Source organism: Arabidopsis lyrata, assembly GCF_000004255.2.
Source record: "Arabidopsis lyrata subsp. lyrata unplaced genomic scaffold ARALYscaffold_2, whole genome shotgun sequence".
NCBI classification, from domain to species: Eukaryota; Viridiplantae; Streptophyta; class Magnoliopsida; order Brassicales; family Brassicaceae; genus Arabidopsis; species Arabidopsis lyrata.
This window is the reverse complement of record NW_003302554.1, coordinates 13679472-13695488: the sequence shown is the minus strand read 5'-3', so window position 1 is coordinate 13695488 and position 16017 is coordinate 13679472. Positions and strand designations below refer to the sequence as shown.

The 16017-nt window shown below is 34.5% G+C and overlaps 4 protein-coding genes across 4 annotated transcripts; 2 read left to right on the top strand and 2 right to left on the bottom strand.

Annotated features, from left to right (window-relative positions):
• Positions 1 to 334: 334 nt before the first annotated feature.
• Positions 335 to 2030, top strand: LOC9323294. The gene is made up of 2 exons (XM_002888669.2): positions 335 to 499; positions 842 to 2030. The coding sequence occupies exon 2, from the start codon at positions 947 to 949 to the stop codon at positions 1739 to 1741; it is 795 nt and encodes a 264-aa protein (XP_002888715.1). The 5' UTR covers positions 335 to 499; positions 842 to 946; the 3' UTR covers positions 1742 to 2030.
• LOC9324778 (uncharacterized protein At3g61260) lies at positions 2017 to 2964 on the bottom strand. The gene is made up of 3 exons (XM_021036019.1): positions 2588 to 2964; positions 2430 to 2511; positions 2017 to 2334 (listed from the first exon to the last, which is right to left on the bottom strand). Exons 1-3 carry the CDS (start codon positions 2680 to 2682, stop codon positions 2149 to 2151), a joined length of 363 nt encoding a protein of 120 aa, XP_020891678.1. The 5' UTR covers positions 2683 to 2964; the 3' UTR covers positions 2017 to 2148.
• A 2086-nt stretch (positions 2965 to 5050) lies between these two features.
• LOC110231128 (CLAVATA3/ESR (CLE)-related protein 10) lies at positions 5051 to 6395 on the bottom strand. The gene has a single exon (XM_021036066.1). The coding sequence runs from the start codon at positions 5667 to 5669 to the stop codon at positions 5349 to 5351; it is 321 nt and encodes a 106-aa protein (XP_020891725.1). The 5' UTR covers positions 5670 to 6395; the 3' UTR covers positions 5051 to 5348.
• Positions 6396 to 10596: 4201 nt separating this feature from the next.
• Positions 10597 to 14086, top strand: LOC9324777 (probable WRKY transcription factor 57). Its single transcript, XM_021035960.1, has 4 exons — positions 10597 to 11144; positions 11927 to 12070; positions 12167 to 12531; positions 13762 to 14086. The coding sequence occupies exons 1-3, from the start codon at positions 10783 to 10785 to the stop codon at positions 12528 to 12530; spliced, it is 870 nt and encodes a 289-aa protein (XP_020891619.1). The 5' UTR covers positions 10597 to 10782; the 3' UTR covers position 12531; positions 13762 to 14086.
• The last annotated feature ends 1931 nt before the right edge of the window (positions 14087 to 16017 follow it).

Here is a 16017-nt window from a genome sequence, read left to right as displayed (position 1 = left end):
TTATGATTTTTATTAAAATTTGAACATAAATTATTGTAAAACATTACAAACTCTCAATTCAAATGATTGAATAACAAAAATAAAAAGTTTTTTTATACTAGCAATCTAAAAATAATCGGGATATGTAAGATTAGGCGGGGAATAATCGGATTAGGCGGGAAGTAATCGGATTAGGCGGAGAGTAATCGGGTGACTGATTTCTTTAAGGGATTAGTCATTAATCGAGGCGGATAGGGTGGGCCTAGCGATTAAGCGGGGAGTAATCGGGTTTAGGCGGGGATTTTTAGAACAAGGGTCAATACTCTCTAAGCAACCATCTAAACGACGCCGTTTTCTTCGTCTGCTCCGATGTCTTTATTTGCGTTTTGCCATTAAAAAACTATCACGGCGGATCAACGAGAGAGAGAAAAAGAGAGAGGCTTTATTCTTCTTCTTCCTCTCTTCCCCGTTTCGATATCTTCTTCAATACATCTGCGTATCTGATTTGAAAGATTTAACGGTAAGTAAAACTTCATCTGTTACGGAACCTAAAAATCGAATTTTTAACCTAGATTGCTCTTTTTGATCTATTGCGTCTTCTGCATCTAAAAGTTCATGCGAGTTTATGAGTATATTTAAGGTTTTGATTAAGATGAATCAACCTTTGTTTTGTTTTGTACATTGAGCTTTCGAGGGCACAGTTTTTTTTTTTTTTTTGTTTGCCATTCTTCTGATCTGTAATCTTGTTCATGTCCCAATAACATATATAATGTTTGTTATTCTGAAAAGTTTGTGTTTTTGTGAATATTTTCATATGTAATGTTTGCTTAACTATCTATGATTCTCTTCACTTGTTATCCAGGTTCGTAAAAATGATGGGTATTGGTCAAAGAAGCTCTTTTCAATCTGGGAAGGTTACTGGGTAATGTTTTGTACATTGGCTCAGATTTTATAAAGTTTGATCAAAATGTGGGGCTTTGCGTCGAATGTCATTGGAAGTATGGGGTTAAAGAAGTCCCCTAAAGATCCAGCTCAAGCATCCTCTCAATGCTCTGATGACGAGGTTTCAAATGTTAGCAGGGATGAAGAGGGATTAGAATGTCCCATATGTTGGGAATCTTTCAACATTGTCGAGAATGTTCCCTATGTGTTATGGTGTGGTCATACTCTTTGTCAGAATTGTGTCTTTGGGCTCCAATCTGCTGTTTTGAGACTCTCGAGCCAAGATATCAGGATTCCGTTTTTCGTCTCGTGCCCGTGGTGTCAGTTGCTTTCGTTCAGGATTGTCTACAAGGGTAATCTAAAGTTCCCTCGGAAGAATTTCTTCCTTCTCTGGATGGTTGAGAGTCTGAATGGTGACAGGACAAGCCATGCTTCTTTGGTCAGCGATAACCAGCAATCGGTTCCGACTCCTAGGTGTAGCATGTCTCTGGGGAACCAGAGCAGCAACAACAATCTGATTGCAAGACCTTTATTGCGTAACCAGTCTACAGAACTTTTGCCACATCATGACCACAGTAACCAACCAAGCAGACAACACTTCTCTTTTCACAAATCTCTCGATTTTTTCATCTCTTTCACCTCCAAGTTTCCGTTTGTGATCATCTTCCTTCTGATCGTATTCTTTGCTATACCTGGTAGCCTCATAATTCTTGCCCTTTACTTCCTCCTCACAATACTTTTCGCAGTTCCAGCTGGTCTGGTACTATATTTTGCTTACCCTATTCTAGAAAGGTTGGTGCATGAAATAACATCATCATGAGATTGGTTCTGAACTCATGACTCCTATTATTGGTTGCTCGGCCCAGTCTGTGTGTTTGTAGTTTCATTATGGAACCCTTTTTTAGGACTTGGAGTCTTTGATGGTCGGAACTCAGAAGAAGTTTTTATGATTTGTGGTAATTTTGCACATTTTTTAAAATATTATTTATTACAAGCTTGGGCATTGTATTTGTGATTTTGAACTCTTGGTTTTAGTATTGTGGTGCAACTGTCTAAAGTTTTGGTTTGCAGATTTGTGCCATAATGGATCACATGTGTGTTATCTCTCTCTTATACTCTAATAGATTAAAACACCTTATGTATTTGTGTCTGCATTTTACATGTTGGACAATAGTGATCAGCGGTTAAAGAATGTTCGGTTTTACATTTCCTGCAACTTTGCAGGATTCAGAGGCATGCAGAGGGTTTCCTACCAGTTGTTCTCATGAGGTTTGCTTTCTCCTTAACCTTCAACTCTTCTTTCATTCGACTCTCATATGCATGTGCTCTTGCACTTGCAACGATGATCTCAATACGTTCATTTTCGTCCGTGAACCTCTGGACCGCCTTCAACTTTGTTTTCTCTACAGCTCTCTTCACATTCATCACATCGATTAGTTCTTTAATTATGCAAGAATCAGTTTCTGGAACCAAAGGAAAGTGGAGAAAAAAAAGAAAAGAAGAGGCACCTCTGTTCTATGAAGCTTTCTCTTTGCCTTTTTCCTCTTCTTATCTTCCCATGACACAATCTTCTCACTTAGCTTCTCGTACCTGCAAAAATCTCAAACCCATTAGCCTCTTAGCAACATTTAAACAGGACAACAAAGAAAGAAAACATAACACACACTTGTTTCTTGATTTGCTTAGCTCTGTTTCCTTCCATTGATCCACCACAGCTGCCATTGGTACAGGTTTTGCTCGTTGCTCCCTGGTATCGTTCATAACGCTACAGTTTGTTCAGAATCGTATCTTGAAATTTTGGATAGTACCGTCAACTAATATATAGATAGATATTGCATTTGGAGACAAGGAAGGTTTAGTTTGGGAAAGGCTGCTTAAGCAATACCTTTCCCTTAATTCAAGTCATTAGCTTAGGGTCTCACAAAGGGTTTCTAGTTAGGATCTCTTAGTACGTCAAAGAGATTACCCAGTTTAGATAGATTCCTTGTCTCCTAAGAGAAGTTTTGTTAGTTTATGTGAGATTTGTTAAGCAATTCATGTATATAGTTTTTGGGATTTTACTTTACAATACCTATAGTTTTTAATCTTCCCTTAATACGGAACCACCATAACAACCTAACAAGATCTAAGACAGAAAGAGCAACTTAGAAACCAGAGTGAAGAAGAAACTCGTTCAACCATCTCTCATCGTAAAAACCAGCTGATCCTAGAACCTTAGGCTGAGTTTTCTCATCTTGGTACAGCTTCTCCACCACTCTCTTTAGCTTCTACATGTCTTGTGCATACTGTTTCACTTCCACATTCGCCGATACTCTAGATGAACAAAAAGCTCGTTCCCGACTTCGTATGAATCGATCTTGTAACCCTTTTCGACTGAGTATTTCATTAGATCATATGAGTTCTTAGCGTTCCAATCTCTAATCCATATCCTTCCTCTTAGACCAAACGTGACTATAGCTCTGCGTAGGCATGACCAAAAGCTAACCGTAACCGTATTTCGAACCGTAACCGGACCGTTTCTCAACCGTAACCGGACCGTAACTGTATAAAACGGTTAAAAACCGTAACCGTTAACCGTCAAAACAGATTAGTTACGGTTAAAAAATATACTAACCGTAACTGTCAATTAACCGTAAACGTGTCAAAACCGCATAGTAAAGACTTTAAAAATATGATTGTAGCTGTGGATGATGCAAAAACAAATTTCGAATGTTCAGATAAAGATTTTCAAAAAAAAGTAAATGATACCGCACATTAAAAAATCTACGTTAGGAAAAATGGTTTTTTTTCAAACAAATATGTTCTAATGCTATATTGCTAAAAATGAAGAAAATTTGGTTTATAACATACTTTTTAATTCTATTCAAAGTAGTATAATAAGTTAGGTAACTCGTAAGATTTTACCTCCGATATTAATCGTATCGTAAGCATCAAATAACCGTAACCGTATTTAACCGTAACCGTTGTAACCGTAACCGTTTTTAACCGTAACCGTTTTAACCGTATATATAATGGTTAAGGTTACGGTTAAAGAAAATTTATAACCGTAACCGGCGGTTAATCGACCGTAACCGTAATAACCGTAACCGTGGTCATGCCTAGCTCTGCGTACGTACGTAAGAGTGTAGAACCCGGTTTAGCATTAACCACATCCGGTCTTGTAACCATCCTCCAACTCGTATCCTCATTTCATTTCCCCAAATGCTGTTACATTTATTTATTATAGTGTACTCACAATTTATCATTAGTTAAAAAAGATACAACAACATATATATATATATATATAATCAATGTTACCCTTGATTGCATTTTGAAGGATGGAATTAGACAAATCCTGAAATCAAGAAAAGAATGATGTTTTTAAAAGTGTGTGATAATATAATAAGAAATGTATAGGACATACCAAATTGTTGAGACCAGATTGGCCCCAAGGAGACAAGGACATTGGCAAAAGTCACACTTATCAGTGGGCCACCAATCTAGAGTGGCACAAATGAAAATGATCATCAGTTTTGGCTATGGAAGTCACAGCTTCAATTTTCAGTTTTGAATCACAATTGTTTTCTTTCTTTTTTATGTGTTGAAGGATTTATTTCTATTTGTCACATCATCATTCAATGATTAAAAAAAAAAAGTTTTGTAAATAATACACACTAGATTCTCATTTGTAATTATTACAAACTAATGTTTTAAAAATTAGTGATTCATAAATAGTGTGGTAAATAGTTATAGTTTTTAACGATGAAAAGTATTTTATTTTCTTAATACTTGGGTTGCATAATTCATCATAAAAATCTAGACTAGCAATAGAGAAAAATATTTTGAAATTAAAGAGTTTGAAAACAAATAATTAAAGAATTGGAAAATATCAAAATAAATCATTTTACCTTTGTAGCACCTTCTCGGTTTGCATCTACATATCATAATCTTACGGTTCTTCTTACCCGTAGGAGATTTTTGGCAATCAAATTCCATAATATCCAATTGAGAAGGCCCATAAATCATAAAGCCCATTTATTATTTAAAACTCCAAAGCAAGAGCCAAGAGAGAGATTCAGCTCCCAAATTAATGGAACTCATGTGTTTCTTTTGTTTGTCAAATCTCAACCTCCTGTCTCAATCAAAACAATGTATGGAGCTGACCTTCTTTTTTTTCTACCGTTTTGTTTTAAAATAAGATTTTTGATGCAGTAATATAACAAGGAAGTGAAGATCAAGATCCTTGGCAAATAAAACTATTTCCAAGCTTGTTTCTGCCCTATTTTCACAATCGATAAGCCCAAAAACAAGCATGGAAATAGTACTAGTTTTGCTCATAACGTAGTAATTGACTAATTGCACAATACAAAAAGATCAAGAAAGTAATTGAAAGAAGAAAGATTTACAAGAAAAAAATGAGAAGAACCCTAGGTAGCTCTTTCCTTGGATCAGTTGTGAAGTGGGTTTGGACCGGAGGGAACAAGTCTTTTCTCGACGCCGTACCTTTGATCAATCTCCGTCGAAGGAGGTGGAGGAGAGAACAACGGTTGTCGACTGCTTCTGTGGATTCTTTCGAGCTCAATGCACATAGAGCGTGCGTATGGACGAGAGAAAGATTCGCATGAACGGTGAGGATATGCGTAGTACGCGTGTTGAACCCTAGGAACGGTTCGGTGGGTTCGGTTAGTCCAGTTTCTTGTTGCTCTTGCGGTCGTAAGAAGAAAGAAGACGATGAGGATATTGATCGGACTGTTCCGGCTAATCTTCATCGTTGGCTATAGAGAGAGAGAGAGAGATCTTCGAGTGTCTTGTTGTGTTGTCTAATGGAGAGAAAGAGAGAGAGAAATTCTTGGAAAAAGAAAGTTGTGTGAGAGAAGGGAAGATATTGAGTGAATTGGAAATTTAGTGTTTAATGCTTAGCTACATCAGTGGATACGTTACGTATAATTTATTATGAGAAAAAAATCTAGGTTAAAAAAAGAGGGTAAGATAGGGAAAATTGAAAGATGGGTCTCTATAGGAAAGTTACATTTTCCATATCCATAAATGTGAATCCGTGACCTTGTACATTCCGAACCATAAATTTCCTTTTTTCTGTAATTGATTTGTTTCGGAACAAAAGTGTGAAGGATTACTGTTTTAGATATGGAAAATACAAGATTGGCCAATAAATTTGACAAGAAGCTACATTGGACCTTATTTTGGGTAGTTTCGTGAACCTTAAGTTATCTTCATTCTTCAGTGTTTTTGCAAAATCTTTCTCTTCCTTCACTTACGACATGTTCGAGTTTGTGTCACCAAAACAGTAAAACCAGAAACGTACCTCTGCTTTACTATGAGATTGTAGGTTGTGAAGGATTTCTATTGGAGCCAAACCCAAATACTCTCTGCTTGGAGAGACCAACTGAGATAGAGAACTAAAGATAAAGATCGCAGACTAATCGGAAATTACATCAATCACGAAGATCCGGTTAGAGAAGAATCATGAAAGATTGTAGAAGATTATCCATATGTCAGAATATTTTTTAGTTCACTTCTATTCTATCTCTATAGTCTATACTCTATATATACATAATAAGTGAATCCATTTTGTAATTTTATTCTTAGGAGTCTGAAATAATTTACCACGAAACAAGCCGCCAAATAATAGACATGGCTTATGGATCTTGTGGGCTCATAATTTAGTACGGCCCATTGTGATATATACAGAATTGGCCCAAATATAAGGAGTGTATTTTTTTTTTTATCTCCTCCATTCATTTCATTAGTAAAGTAAGTGTTTACATGAGATTACAAATAGAAAAAGATGAAACCCATAAGATACAAGCCACAAGGGTGTTGGTCTAAGCCTAATATTTGTATCTTCTTTTCTCTTATAGAAAATGGAAATAATAGGGAATTTTAGTCATTGGTTAATTGAATTGTAAACGTGACTGTCGTTTTCCAAAAAGGAGCAAACGTGGTCGTTTTAGAATCATGGATGATTCGTAATCTAGTACTATTTCTCTTTTAGATTTGCAATAATGATTATGATTTCTTGAAAACATGGAGTTTGATTTTATAATGTTAAAAGATGATGATTAGATACTAATTAAGAGAAAGTCTAATTGCGTTAAATTCCATGAAAATTGTGTGATGGAATTCCAAGTTCAAGGTTCATCGCTCCTGACTGATGAATGCCACTTGACTTATGTCACTTTATGACTCGATCTCGCACCATGGCCCCCACTTTTGTCGACGCGTACTGATCTCATTATTTATAATGTATCGCGTAGTCATTTGTGTATCAGTGAGTAAGAGTTTTTTTTTTTTTTTAATTCTAAAAACTTTCATTAAGCAATGGTTATTACAAAGTCAATACAAAAATTCACAAAAATAATTTATTATATACGCAAATTTATGAACCATATGCCGAAGAAGTGATTAAGAGTTTAACTATCTTTATTTTTAATAAAAAAGTCCAAAAGTCGAATATATTTGTCACAAAACTAGTCTACAATAATCAGGTCAAAATCACATCAACTTTTGTAGATGATGAAATTTGATCTTTGATTCATAATACCAACTATTTATTCACTTAAACAAGTATTAGATCACAAGTATTTATACTGCTAGCTAATTAATTTTTTTTTTACATTTTAAATAAATTATATTTATCAACTAAAATTGTAAACGATAAACCCTAGCAGTAGATTTTACAAAAAATATTTTATACAAATTTGGATTCATCCATTAACTTTTGCAACAGAAAATCTTATTAAAAAGTTCGTAATAGTTTTTTTTTGCCCCTAAAAAAAACAAAAACGTTTGTTACCGTAATGCAGTGTTTAAAGTCTAACCAAATGGTGAAACACAAACAGACAGAATAATTAATTATTATTTTTTTTATACAAAACAGTCGAATAACAAATTGCTCACATTTGACGTATTCATTTATAAATAACGATTTCATTCATGTTCAATTAGGTTTACATTTTGTGAATAATGATATGAGGAAAAATAGTTTGTACCTAGTGAAGGGGGCTTGTGGCCGCAACACTATATATCACAATTTGGATTCCAACTTTATAATATTCGTGTATAAATTATAAATAAAATATGGTATAAGAAATTTGTGCATATATATGATTTTTTTTTTTTGTGCATTTACGAATAATCAATGGAATTTAACGGCAACATGAAGCGGTAAAAAATTGTTTAACAATAAGAGATGGCATGATACTTTGAAACGGTAAGAGATGGCATGACATTACCAATTTTTGTATCCGTTGTACCGATTTTGTTAAATCATTTTAGTTCCTATTTATATGATATATATATATATATATATATAACATTAGAAGTGAGCAATAACTTTAAATGATATATAAAAAAATTGGTCAGTCCTTTTATAGCTAATTTTTTAAGTTGTAAATCCTTGAAACTTAAAAACACTTATTTAATTAGTAACCATTTTAACGATATATCATATAATACAATATTTATGTTGATTTGATTTCCAACATGATTTGCTCCCATTATTGATACCTTTTTTCTTTTGTGAGAGGACCATTATTGATACTTTCTATTCATAATCCACTATTTTTTTTTTTTTCCGAGGATATGTATATCGAATCAAAGGGCCTACGAGGATATAGATGGATTGTGGAAATACAAGTAGGTGTCCCTCTTGCGTGTACGCACAAACGATTCTCGACGTGTAGATGCTAGCGTTCTAATAGCTCCGAGATCGATAGACCAAACCCAAAAATGGTAAAGAATATATAATGTTGCTATTTAGATGTGTATTAATACTTAATTCTTTGATTAGAATACAAATGATAATCTAAATTATGTCTATCCATATATTTTCACAAAAGTGCATATGGATAAAGACATAAAGTTATAACTATTTTTCTATAATCAAAATTTTTAAAACACAACTTGTATTACAGCTGTATCTATATATGTTGTTAGCGTAGTAGCGTGTGGTACATATGTTACATGATTTCAACAATATTCTAATAATGGTTAGACATCACCTAGACATGTGTCTCGTTTTAATCCGTTTATTTTACAAATATCGATTAATTTAGTGATTATAAATATAGACTTACTATTTTTAAAAATTCGATGTCGTTTTTTTTTTTCTACGGTGAACTTTTTACATGATTCTTGAAGATATGGTTTTGCTTGGGTGCGACCGCAAACGTTTATTTGATGGATTGCAATTATGGGAATATAAATATGGAATAACATGTGAATATGATTAGAATGATAATCATCATATATGAGTTATGAGGATTAAGAATTTCCACGTGGCTGGTTAATTGTTTGTGGTTTACATTCGCTAAGATTCTTGTCATATCCGACACGGACAACACGCAGGAACCAATTATTTACTTTCTAACTAATTTTCAATCAAAATTTAAATATACATACTTTAATCATTTTTAATAATTCCTCTTTTCTCTTCAATAAAATGCTTCTTTTTTTTCTCGTTTCATCAAAACCACAATAAGTCGGTGGTATTTGTAAGTTAAAGCTTATTTTTAACACCAAAAAAGGAATCTCATGGACTCATATAACAGAAATTTATACCAAATCGAACTAGGGGTGTGATAGTTCGAGAAAAGGGTAATTTCATATTCGTACATTCTGCAAAGTGTGTTTTTCGACCTGAACAAATACGTAGGGTTAATTCATATCCAAATCTCAAAAAAATTAAAATTTCATACCTAAACTTTATATTTTGTGCCTAATTCAAATTCGTAATTAACGGATGTTAGTCATCTTTTACAGTTGCTAAATCAAATGATCCGTATTTGATAACGTGGCTTAAAATAACGTCGTTTTAAGCGTTAGAGTTGAAGTTTTATCAAAAGTTAGCATTAATCAAGTCTCGAACCCCCGGCGTTTCGATCAAATGGTAATAGGCTGCATAAATGAGTGAAATGTCGTGGGTTCGAGACCGATATATGTTTAGGCCATAACATCAAACACGTGTCATTTCACTCAGCAAGCGTAACACCGTTAATTACGATTCCAAATTAGACACTAAATATAAAGTTCGGGTTTGAAATTCAATTCTTTTTGGAGTTCGGGTATGAACTAACCCTACATATTTATTTAGGCCGGAAAACACACTTTGCGAATTTTCTCGTGATAGTTCGTATATCTGTTTCGTAATCGCTCACGACATCAACAAAGATCAATAACTCAATTATGTTTGTTTTGTAGTTGCTAACAACATTATCATCGACTACTCCTTGATGTGTGAAAAACAAAGTCTCAATGAACCAACAACTAGAAAACAAACAAAACTTAATCGTTATCGTTGTCGCTAACGTCGTTAGCCTAACGACTAATTTTTTTTGCTACTCGTTCGTCTTTGAATTAGTGGTACCAATTTTAATAGTGAAAGAAGTCTAATTCATGTTAAATAATTTCTTTATAATTGAACAAAATAGGGAAGAGGTAAGCAACGAGTAAATGCAAATCCAAGTCTAAAAATAGGAGTCGATCTAGGGACGGAAAAGTAGACGTGGGCCTCTCACTTCCGCTACTAACAGCCTCCCGTTCCGTTTCACTTGACCCTCTCGACGTTGACGTTCCATTTTTTTCAACCTTCTCTTTTTTTTTTTTCCTCTCTCTTGAATTATTTATTAATAATTTTTGTGTTTACGCAATTTCCAAAATTAAAAAAAAAAAAAAAAAAATCTCAATGGAAAGAGAGTCTGAGATCGGTCCTTGACGAGACACTGCACTTTAACGGGCTTCAAAGTTTTTTTTTTTTTCACTCTCTCCTCTCTTTTCTTTCTTTCTTTCTCTTCCAATCAAGAACAAACCCTAGCTTCTCTCTCTACCTCTCTTTCTCTATCTTCTTATCAGTACTCTCTCATCATGAACGATCCTGATAATCCCGATCTGACCAACGACGACTCTGCTTGGAGACAACTCACTTCTCAAGATTCTGACTTCTTCGACAGAGACACTTCCAATATCCTCTCTGACTTCGGATGGAACCTCCACCACTCCTCCGATCATCAACACAGTCTCCGATTCGACTCCGATTTAACACCAACCACCGGAGTCAAACCTACCACCGTCACTTCTTCTTGTTCCTCATCCGCCGCCGTTTCTGTTGCCGTTACAGAGGTTTCGACCTCTAATAATAATAATCCCTCCGCTACCTCAAGTTCAAGTGAAGATCTGGCCGAGAACTCAACCGCCTCCGCCGAGAAAACACCACCACCGGAGACACCGTGAGTTTTTTTTTTACTGAGACGAGAAACACGTGTGTGTTTTTTTGTTTGCAGGGGTCCGATCGTAATTTACTTCATCATCTTGGTGTTGGTGGTGGTGGGGAGGGTTTTAGTTTTACCTTGGGACCAAAGCCAAAAACCCCAATTTTCTCTCATTTATTTTTCTCCTTTTGAGTCATTTCTTTGGCATCACAAGAAGATGGAGAGTGACGAGTTCGTCCGTACAGTACATAAGAATTTTTGGAGAGGGAAGGAGAAATTAGTAATTATGTAAAGAATCGTCGGTGGCAGTTGGAGTAAATAATGATGAATGGGAGGAACAACTCCGCCGCTATTGCGGCTGTGATATTAGCGTGCACTCTACATCTTCTTTTTCTCCTCGTCCTTTTTTTTTAATTATACTAATGTTAGGTCAAAAAGTGTCTAACGTTTTAATGATGTTTATCCTACATAGTGTCTATCTAGCAAAGTTATTAAAAAGACACTGATTTTTTTAACAATTCTTGTCTCGTCGATCGTAGTTTCATAAGATGTTCCTTATGTAGGGTTTTAACTTAAAAGATGAATGAAAATGGTATAGCAATGTAGAATGGATGATTTTAATGAAAATGTTTGAAGTCAAGTAACGTTTTTTTTTTCCCGTGGCTGTTTGACTGTGACAAATATTAGGATTAGAATCCATGTTTTGTGAGATCTCTTAGAATTTGATGGCTTGATTCATTGGTTACTCTGTGATTCTGATGCATGGTGATGTACTAATCTTTTGATGTTTTTTTTTGTAGAGTGAAGGAGAAGAAGAAGGCTCAAAAGCGAATTCGGCAACCGAGATTTGCATTCATGACCAAGAGTGATGTGGATAATCTTGAAGATGGATACCGATGGCGTAAATATGGGCAAAAAGCCGTCAAGAATAGCCCATTCCCAAGGTCTTCTATATATCATCAGTTTCTTCGATCATTCTCTTAGTTAACGGATATGCAAGGTAATTAAAAGATCTCTCATTTATTGTTTTTGATATATAGGAGCTACTATAGATGCACAAACAGCAGATGCACGGTGAAGAAGAGAGTAGAACGTTCATCCGAAGATCCATCGATAGTGATCACAACATACGAAGGACAACATTGTCATCAAACCATTGGATTCCCTCGTGGCGGAATCCTCACTTCACACGATCCTCATAGCTTCACATCTCATCACCATCTCCCTCCCCCATTACCAAATCCTTATTATTACCAAGAACTCCTTCATCAACTTCACAGAGACAATAATGCTCCTTCACCGCGGTTACCCAAATCTACAACTGAAGATGCACTTGCCGTGTCTAACCCATCAGAGGAAGGCTTACTTGGTGATATTGTACCTCAAACTATGCGCAATCCTTAAGGTAACTTCGTATATGTCATATATTTTTTTGTGTGAATTCAAGCCCTTGCGAGCTCATATTCATATATATGTTTGTATTTGTTAATGTTAGCGTCTATATAATTATAGGAGTGATCAATTCTATAAAGAGCTCAAACATATATATCTTTTGGTTTGCAAAGGATTTAAAAACTTTAAATGGACCACAAAGGCATAAAGGGTTTTTCGTTGTTGTCCGAAGCTGAAAATCCACATCGAGAGATATCATAAGTGGGATAAAATTCCTATGCTTTGACAGAAACGGAGTTTATCTGATGTAGATGTACTTATGAATATTAGGATCAAATATCGTGTTGGTCTAATCATTGATGCGACCCATTATCTCTCTTATGGAACAATTTAGATCACTCGATAGATATGTCGGCCAGTGCTTATTCTTTCTCTAGTATTCATTTTTTCCAGAACACAAATTAAGTTGGATGATGCATGCATATATAATAAGTGGATGATTGCCTCTCTATATATATATATATATATATATATATATATATTATAGATATGTCTATATTTACCAGTGATTGTATAAGGATCAAGCACTGGTATAATAGTGCCTTTTGTCTCACTCTTGCTATAAGGCATATATAGGCTTACTTATGTATGATAGAGATGAGCCCAAAATGGGTCGGCAGTTTTATAGAAATGTCAACAAATATTTAATCCGAAGCTCAACTACTCCACTCAGTGTCACGATGATGCTTTTTCCATTTATATATATAACCTTTTGTGTGTGTTCACAATTGCATGTATGCGTGATTCTATGTCCTGCATGGTGCATCAATCTTTATTCTATGTATATGTATATGTATATGTACTTGCATGTATATAAGAAGTCCACGAGGCATGTAGGATAAGTTCTGAGGGTAATGTGTTAGGTCATAGGAATAAATGCTTTCTGTTTTAGCCAAAGACAGCAAATAAAGGAAAAAGGAAGAAAATGAGTTAGAAGAGACGTATGAGCATCTTTAGCTTAGCTTCACAATTGAAACCTTTACTACGTACATTTGTGTACATTTGTTAATTATTAAAGTATGTATATAGTTGGCTTTGTTATAAGAAGCTAGATAAACAATATGACAAAATTTACACCATTGACATTAACAAGAAATGTCTCTATTACATTAATATATGCTATTTCCAAAGATGAAATGTAACATATATATACGTATCTGCCTTGTTTGATATAATCTCCCAGGTAAGCTTGGTAACAACAGCTAAGGAGGTGCTAACTCATTATAGAAGAGATTGCAGACCGGTAAATGCAGGGAGGATATAAAACCAATATGGCGTTGTAACCATGGATCTATATATAACCATATATATTACTTCATTATCAATGTATAGCACCTCACCACCGGTACGTTTGCAATTTCTTCATGTATATGTTTTTATGTAGTTATATATCCAGATATAATTTTGATATAACTTAACATTAATCTACTCAATCGTGAATCCATCCCACATTTAGATGCATGTATGTGCACTTAAGAAAAAGAACGTGGAAGAAATTTAACGTTGTTTTTATTATTCTTTTTATCAATTATTTTACAATTATTTTAAACAATTTTATCTTTATAACTTTAGGGCGATATCTAATTTACCTTTATGAACTTTACAGATTGCAAGAATATATTTTATATTGGAGAACAGAATTCGCAATGCGTAGTTCTATTGAAAAAATGATAATCAACTGATTTGGTGATGAAAATATCTTATAATGTGGGTCAAGGCATGAATAATCCGAACAATATCGAACAATACATGACATATTTACAAATATAAGTCGATACTGTAAGAGTTTCGTGCACATATCTCTTTATCTAATTCATAATGATAACGCTAGCTAGCTAGTCCATCTCAAACCTTTTTTTTTAGGGAACATGGAGGAATGAAAACCATCTTTCCGACTATATTTGTTATATAATCATTTTTGTTGTTGATAATAGTATATATGTGGAAGCTAGCTAGCATTATAATTTGTCATAATTCGGTGAGATTATATCTTTTAATTCAAAACTAATTGATTAGAAATATATTTTTGGTGAGAAATATTCTTACATATAAACTTCTCTTTTGGTTCATATATCTCGGACCAAACCTCACTTCGGTTATATATTGGGCTTTCCAAGTTCATTTCAACTCAATATCATTGGGCCTACATGCTCAAGTTCCGCACAGATTTGTTATTGGGCTCTTTTCCAAAAGGTTTCATACTAGTTGGAGTTGGACTTTACTTATATATTAGAAACTTTTTTGTAAAACTTCCGATGTGGGATGTTGGTTTGTACCCAACAATCTCCTCTTCAAACCACAAACCACAAACATTGGGCTTCCTCTTCAACGAAACCTTGGCACCCTGACTCGGCACCTTTTTATTCACGAAATTCTTAAGACACCTTCTTATCGTGTCACATTTGAAGGCTTCTCTCACACCGATCATAGGTCCAAGCCCACTCTCTTAGGTCCACTTTTTTGACCTAGGCTCTGATACCATTTATTGGGCTTTCCAAGCTCATTCCAATTCCGTAATAGTATGATATTGTCCGCTTTGAGTCTACATGCTCAACTCAAGTCCGCACAGATTTGTTATTGGGCTCCTTCCCAAAAAACCTCATACTAGTTGGAGTTGGACTTTACTTATATATTTTAAAAATTTTTTTCTAAACTTCCGATGTGAAACGTTGGTTTGTACCTAACATTATACCCATTATTTAGGTTTTCAGGGAAACGATCGCGTGTGAGAGTATAGAATATAGAGTATATTTTAACTATAATAAACGTTAAAACAGTCGTAAAACTCTATGGTTTAGTGGTTAAAATAAAGAGATAAAAGTTTTTTCAAAATTTCTCTTTAAGTAACATATATATTACAAAACACAATACTCCCAAATGTTAACAATGCTTAATATACATCTATATATATGGAGGAGGAGGCTAGTGCTTACTGGTATATCTAGATGAGAAATTACGAACGTTACGGCCCAACAAAGTTGCCATGGGCTTGGGAGTAACAAGACAACCCAAAAGCAAGTAAGTAACGTTCGAAAATGTTTGAAATTGAAAAAAAAAAAAAACTGATAAATATGTCCATTGAAAAGCTGAGGCACCGACTAACAACAAACAGCTCAACTTTCAAGAATGTCCACACAAATAAACAGAAATGATTATTTAATAAAACCAGAACAAAAAAAAAAGAAAGTGTACCATTTTTTGTGTGCAAATGTGTGTTGTGTGTGGCACATCACACGTGTCGTAGTATGACGGCAAAGGTTGTCTTTTGCACATGGCTCGGTTCGCTCGTTTAATAAAATCCGAAACCCATCCTTTTTTTTTTGTTACCGTTGCTTCTTGCACAAAATTGAAATCCTCAATAAAACAACTTTTGAAATGTGTTCTTTAAGAATCGAGTTCTCAAAATTGTTGGAAGAGTGGATGAATTGAATTTGTACGT

Excerpts from the sequence above, each read along its gene's own strand:
- LOC9323294 (XM_002888669.2), top strand. The coding sequence starts at position 947 with ATGTGGGGCTTTGCGTCGAATGTCATTGGAAGTATGGGGTTAAAGAAG.
- LOC9324778 (XM_021036019.1), bottom strand. The coding sequence starts at position 2,682 with ATGAACGATACCAGGGAGCAACGAGCAAAACCTGTACCAATGGCAGCT. Across the intron at positions 2,512-2,587 it reads CTAAGCAAATCAAGAAACAA|GTACGAGAAGCTAAGTGAGA; the intron begins GTGTGTGTTATG and ends AGATTTTTGCAG. Across the intron at positions 2,335-2,429 it reads GAAAGCTTCATAGAACAGAG|AGAGCTGTAGAGAAAACAAA; the intron begins GTGCCTCTTCTT and ends ATGAATGTGAAG.
- LOC110231128 (XM_021036066.1), bottom strand. The coding sequence starts at position 5,669 with ATGAAGATTAGCCGGAACAGTCCGATCAATATCCTCATCGTCTTCTTT.
- LOC9324777 (XM_021035960.1), top strand. The coding sequence starts at position 10,783 with ATGAACGATCCTGATAATCCCGATCTGACCAACGACGACTCTGCTTGG. Across the intron at positions 11,145-11,926 it reads ACACCACCACCGGAGACACC|AGTGAAGGAGAAGAAGAAGG; the intron begins GTGAGTTTTTTT and ends TTTTTTTTGTAG. Across the intron at positions 12,071-12,166 it reads AAGAATAGCCCATTCCCAAG|GAGCTACTATAGATGCACAA; the intron begins GTCTTCTATATA and ends TTTGATATATAG.